Source organism: Drosophila teissieri, chromosome 3L (genome assembly GCF_016746235.2).
Source record: "Drosophila teissieri strain GT53w chromosome 3L, Prin_Dtei_1.1, whole genome shotgun sequence".
Taxonomy (NCBI): Eukaryota; Metazoa; Arthropoda; class Insecta; order Diptera; family Drosophilidae; genus Drosophila; species Drosophila teissieri.
In genome coordinates, this window is record NC_053031.1 from 883,263 (window position 1) to 889,281 (window position 6,019).

The 6,019-nt window shown below is 49.6% G+C and overlaps 1 protein-coding gene across 1 annotated transcript; it reads left to right on the top strand.

Moving 5' to 3' along the window:
• Window positions 1-730: 730 nt before the first annotated feature.
• On the top strand, window positions 731-5,830 carry LOC122617352 (dendritic arbor reduction protein 1). The gene is made up of 6 exons (XM_043793190.1): window positions 731-840; window positions 2,067-2,612; window positions 2,691-2,880; window positions 3,065-3,724; window positions 3,787-3,990; window positions 4,117-5,830. Exons 2-6 carry the CDS (start codon window positions 2,120-2,122, stop codon window positions 4,784-4,786), a joined length of 2,217 nt encoding a protein of 738 aa, XP_043649125.1. The 5' UTR covers window positions 731-840; window positions 2,067-2,119; the 3' UTR covers window positions 4,787-5,830.
• The last annotated feature ends 189 nt before the right edge of the window (window positions 5,831-6,019 follow it).

Consider the following 6,019-nt stretch of genomic DNA (forward strand, 5'->3'; position numbering starts at 1 on the left):
ACTTTGGAATGTCCTCCATTGAAGGATTCTCTACTTGGAATTCGCACAGTATGGAAACAATTATTTTTCTATAAATTTTAACGCACTGCTATAAAGCAGTGGCTTGTTCTGTTCTGTTATTTGTATAGCAGCAATCTTTATGGTTAAGCAAGCAGTGCAGTATAACATACTTTCCATAAATGTGCTGTGCTACACCAGGGGGCGCCACTTATTTAGAGCACTGTGAAACCTCCCTTAGTTTCATTTCCCCATGCAGTGCGATATACCATGTTCAAACTCCTAGCAATTTCTGATAACAAGTTTGCTACAGTGGGGGTTCACTGTCGTTTTAGACCAATTCCTTGTAGTGGATAACACGGGGGATGCTTGGCCTCTGTTGTGGCGCTGGTAACTCGGACTTCAGTTTCAGATGGACCTCGTCTTATCAGACGCGCGCGGAAGCTGCTCGTGAGCAGACGTCTCGCCCAGCTGCCACAGCCCAGAGTTGTTGATCGGGAAAAGGCAGCCACTGCCTGCGGGAACCTGTGCTTTCACCTGTGAAAATTAATCCCATTCCCAATTAGCAATCGCCGGAGTGCAGTGACAGGTGCGACGGCGGCCACAATGCTGGCATCCAAGTTCAAACGGCAGCCAGGACGATGACAAGTGGGCTTTTCACACTCAACGTCGCAGAGTCGAAAATATATGCACTAGCCAGCACACAGGATACATACAGACGGAGCGCAGGCAAATCTGCTTTTAGGTCACACAAAAGGCTCTCGCAGCAGCAGCAGCAGCAGCAGCAGCAGCAGCAGCATCAACAGGAGCGAGGACCACGGCGTTCCAAGAACGAACCAACAAGTAAGCCACCAAGAGCCGTCCTAGAAACCTTTGTTTTCCTGGTTTTCCTGGACTTCATAGACTTCAAAGACTTCAGGGAAACTAGAGGCCAGAAACCTTATAGGCACTTAGATTCGAATTACGCACTAATTTGCCTTTCAAGTGGTTGCATTAAAAAGTTTGTAAGGAAAGGGTTTCAGTGAAAGTTGAAAGATAAAACGGTTCTGAATTTTTTAAATATTGTGTTCCATACTTCAAAATGATTTCAGTCTCTGTGGCACATCCAATCGATATAAATCGCATAAACTTTATAGCCTCTTTTAAGCCAACTCCATTTAAATTCACATTAAATACACTTGCCATAAAAAACTCAGGCAACAAAAAGCAAACGTCAGCCAGCAGAATTCACGGCAAAATAAATGCTTCAGAAAATGAAATATACATGAAATGCACTTGGCTTGCATGCATATTTCATTTTGAAAAAGCGTTCTTATCCTTGCACTCTGAGTTGTTGAGAGCGGTTTGCTGCCAGTTCAAAACTCTTCCGTTTTGGGACCCAAAAATGTCACGGAATTCGTAAGCTTTCGCTTTTAATAAAGGTGCATTATGGTATAAAACTATTACTTATTCCCAGATATATGCATGTATTCCCTTAAAGAACTAAAGTGACTGGTGATGAGTGAGGCATATACAAATGTCTAAATTTAAGCAGATTCTCGGGCCAGGCGTGTCAAGCACGGCACTCGTGGTGAAACACAGGGGACATGGGGCATTGTGGACCTTGTTATCGGGCTTTTCTGCGTTTTGTTTGGCTTTAATTGCGGCTTAGTCGACTCTGGGCCCTTCAAGGAGCGTCGGCCATTCTTCTGGCCATTCCTTGAGCCCCGTCACGCGGCTGTCAGCCGCTTCAGCTATTCTCGTCGCTGGCATTGTGCCTCGGATTTTAATTGTTCGGCACTCGCAGGCTGCACCGGTGGTGGAAGCCACCTCCCCAGGATGCCACCTCCGCAGGAAGCCACCACCCCTTCTGCAAACCGCCGTGAGCACCGCATAGAGAATGCATTGTGACCTTCCACGGGCAACAGGTGGGGCAGTGGGAGTGCATACTCTCCCACATCTCGACTTCTTCTGGGGCGCCATGTATGGAGACTCCAAAGGAGATTTATGAACTTTTGCATTGATGACTCCCTGCTAGATATCTGCTTTACTCACAACGAAATGAAAATGCCGAAAATACTCCTTTCCAGAACCCAAATTGATGACAGCCGATTCGGGCCAAAGGATTTGAACAGCAGCAGCGATGCCCTCCCGTCGCGGTGGTGGTGGCACCACCAAGAGGAAGCACTCGCTGGGCAACCTGCGACGGGCTCATCCTGCCTCCGGCGCCACCTGGAACGTGCAGGTGGTGCGCGGCAAGATGTCCTCGAAGTGCCTGTGGCACGCCTGTCGCGCCCTGATCCTGGGTCTCACCCTGATGCTCCTCGGCGCCGGAATGGCCACTTTGGGCTACTATGCGGATCATCTGTCGATGGGTTCGGAGTTGCGGGGCAATGTGACGGTGCGGGTGAAGAACGACCTGAAGGGCTTCCACCTGAACAACTTCGCGTACGTGGGCCCCATTGTCATGGGTTTCGGCGGCTTCATCGTGGTGGCCTCCTGCGTGATGACCTTCGAGGCACGGGACTCCGCCGCTAAGGTCGTTCCAGCACGGCTGAGAGCTGGAGGAGGGGGCAGCAGCAAGAATCCCTCGCGGAGCAACCAGGGAAGCTCGGCGTCACAGCGTCGCGGGATGGGTAAGTACTTCACAGAAAGTAGTATTCAAATATATATTATACTGGTTCTGATATATTGGAAACTTTGATGTTCTCTAGGTGCGCAGTACCAGTCGAGTCGCTGGGATCAGCACTTCGGCGTGTTCCGCTCCTCGCCAGGCGATCCTCACCAGCAGCCGCAGACCGCCGGCATCTCCACCACACATCCGCATCAGCACTCACATCCGCAGCAGCCCTTCGATCGCGAGGCACTCACCGCCGAACTGGTCCAGTTCTCCAGGTCACTCAGGTACAGTTATGGGCATTTTGGGGAAGATCACCTCATTGGGAACAGAAACTAAATTATATGTATATATCGAAATTCACTTATACGATTGGCTGTTTCTCGCTCTTACCGCCCGCTTTTCGCTTTCCGAAATCTGAAAACTGAAATCTGAAATCCGCATCCGCATCCCGCTTCCGCCAACCATCAGTGCATCCAATCGCTTTAGTCCGCAGTGGCGCCGCCTTTCGGGGGCTGGTTCCGCTCCGGATTTGTCCGGATCCCATGCTCATGCTAATACCACCACCAACTCCACCAATGCCACAAACCACCAAAACCCAACCACCACAGTCCCCACTAATTACTACAATTTGCTCTCACTGAATCGATTGTCGCCGCTGGATTGGGAACTGTATTGCTCGCACCGCCGCCACCGTCGTCACCATCACCGCCACTCGCACCACCACCACCACCACAAATCCTCAAGCAGCAGTGTGCGTCGAGTGCGCCAAGTGCGTTCGGGCCTGGGAGCGGGATCGCAACACTCCGGAGAAGGAAGAGGAGGAGGTGGAGGAGCAGGCTCCTCTTCGTCGGCACGGATCATCAGCAATTCCTCCAGCCTGATCCAGAGGGCCACCAGGGAGTGCTCCCTGCTCCAGCCGCCAGCTGCCAGTCGTGTCTACTGGCAGGCCTCCTCCTTTGACGGCGGCAGCAATCCTCCGCCCGGATTGGGCATGAGTTCCAGCGCGGAGAAGCGCAGTGAGCGGAACAAGCGGTCGGACACCGCCAAGCGGCACGTCCTCTCCCGGCAACGACCCATCGAGCAGGAGGAGGCGCGGGATCACAGTCGCAGCCCACTAGGACACAGACGGTGAGTTCATTTGATCCAGGAGACATGGCTCCCTAGCTAATATCATATACCATTATTTACAGGAACTCTACAATGTCGGACTCCTCGTACAGCGGCCGCTGGACGGCACGCTGTGCTTCCGTCGCCAGTCGAACATCAAGTATCGAGTCTCGGCGCATTCAAGTGGATCTTCATAGTCCCGAGGTGATGCCCAAATCCATTCTCCGTTCGCCCAAGCGCTACAGCTCCGGTCCATCGGCCACGCCCTCCGTGGAGAAGGAGTTTCGGTAAGTCCTTGTTGTACCCCTTTAAAGATCCCAAATACGACGAGCTTTTGCCGGCAAAGTCCGAACCTATTGTGTACAATTTCAATGAAGTATTTGTGATTGATTCTACCTCGGGTTCCCTTGTAGGAGTCAGTTATCTGTATGCTCGGAGCCACCACCACCGGTGCGCCAGCTGTCGGGCCAATCCAGCATGGAGCCAGCCCTTCCCGAGGAGAGTCTGGATCAGTCGGAGGAGCAGGAGGAGACCACGCAGCCCAAGGCGTCCTACGAGGAGATCACCGAACTGCAGCACCACACGAGCAGCTTGCCGCCGAAGAAGGCACGTCCGGGATTCCTGCCCCTCGCCCGCAGCGAGCAGGAGGAGGACGAGAGGCCAGTGGCCAATCCGCTGTACAGGAGCAATAGTTCCCGCCAGTTCTACAGACCCAAAAAGGGGGTGCCCAACGAGCGTGATGATTCCGTTTTCTACATACGGTCCATGGAAAGGGGATTGGCTGGAAACGGTGGGGGTGGCAGTGCGGATGAGCAGATGTACGATTCACTGAGGGTCATAAACGAGCGGCGGACCACTTTGCTGAAAGCCGACTCCCAGAGCTCCTTGGGATCTGCGGAGCGCAAGTTGAGCAGCTTCTCCCTCAAAATGCCGGAGATCACGGAGCGGGAGAACTCTATTGAGATCGAAATAGATGCGGATGAGCTGCATCCCAGTACCCCGCCTTCTCCACCCCCACCTCCTCCGCCACCACCACCGGGCAATCCACAAGCAACTGAATCAATCCAGGATCAGGATCCCTAGGATCGAATGGATACACTCACTTCATAGCGTTTAACCAGCAGCCATCGACAATTACTTTAGCAACTCGATTGATGTTTGTATATGTATTTTTGTGCGTGTGCGTGTCGTTTATTTTTATAACCCCTAGATCGTACCTAGATAAGTGTTATATATATATACCAGCAATTATCTCTGTGTTGCCTCGGGCCTAAGCAATCGACTAACGAATCTTCAACGACGTCTATTAACTTGATAAACTGATGTTATTCAACAAATAACTTCAGTTGCGATCGAAATAATTACAGGTGTTAGCATGAAACTTGTCTCGCGCTTAATATTTTCCAACTGAGTACCTATTTATATGTTTAAATTTTCAAAGAGCTAAAGAATCAAACCTTGTGAATCAAAATTAAACAACCTCTTGGCAACTTGAGTGCAGCTTGATAAAAAAAAACACCCTGAGATATTATTTTGATCGCAGCTGTCGGCACTAGTCTTCCTATTGTTAGAATATGAGATATATCACGTTATTACGATCCCATATCTTGTGGGTGTACCGTTGTTATCAATACTATTACTATCGGTTACTGTTAATGCTAATCTCTACGAGGATGTGTACTCACAACGATCTAAATACGATGGCGAGGCCAAAATAATGCCAGACTTGTGCATACCCTGTAAAAAGTACAATCAGCTTATAGTAAAGACTGATTAGGCAAATTGATTTACGAAATTGGTCAACGGCGAATGGAAAACATGTCAATGAAAAGCAATCGGAACACGGATTAAGTTCGATACACATATATAATTAGTTGTACGACGCTCTCAGTGTTAATCCCCACAAAACAACATTATATGTACCTATACGATTATATATCTGAGTGTTTATTTGTAATCCATGCAATTACAGTGTTTCTCGTTCCATAGATGTTGAAAATCCCACAGAAACCCCAAAAATCAAAAGCCCGAGTTGGTTCAAATGGAAGGCCGAACACGAATCTCTGTTGATGTGCAGCGAATTTTTGTATAATTGTTCATTGCATGTTTAATATTGCATAAATAAAAGCAAACAATGTGTGTCTAATATATGGTCTTGCTTTTATATCATCGAAAGCGCGATTTAAAAACGTCCATTTCGGTTTCAATAAAATCGTTATGAATTCAAATTCGCCCGCTTCTTTTCTACAGCGTTGCCATAGTCTGTACTTCATGGCGCCGCGGGTGGCCACCCTGGCCATCGATAGCACGCGCCGT

Coding starts and splice junctions, on each gene's coding strand:
- LOC122617352 (XM_043793190.1), top strand. CDS start 2,120: ATGCCCTCCCGTCGCGGTGGTGGTGGCACCACCAAGAGGAAGCACTCG. Junction 2,613..2,690: donor GTCACAGCGTCGCGGGATGG/GTAAGTACTTCA, acceptor GATGTTCTCTAG/GTGCGCAGTACCAGTCGAGT. Junction 3,991..4,116: donor TCCGTGGAGAAGGAGTTTCG/GTAAGTCCTTGT, acceptor GTTCCCTTGTAG/GAGTCAGTTATCTGTATGCT.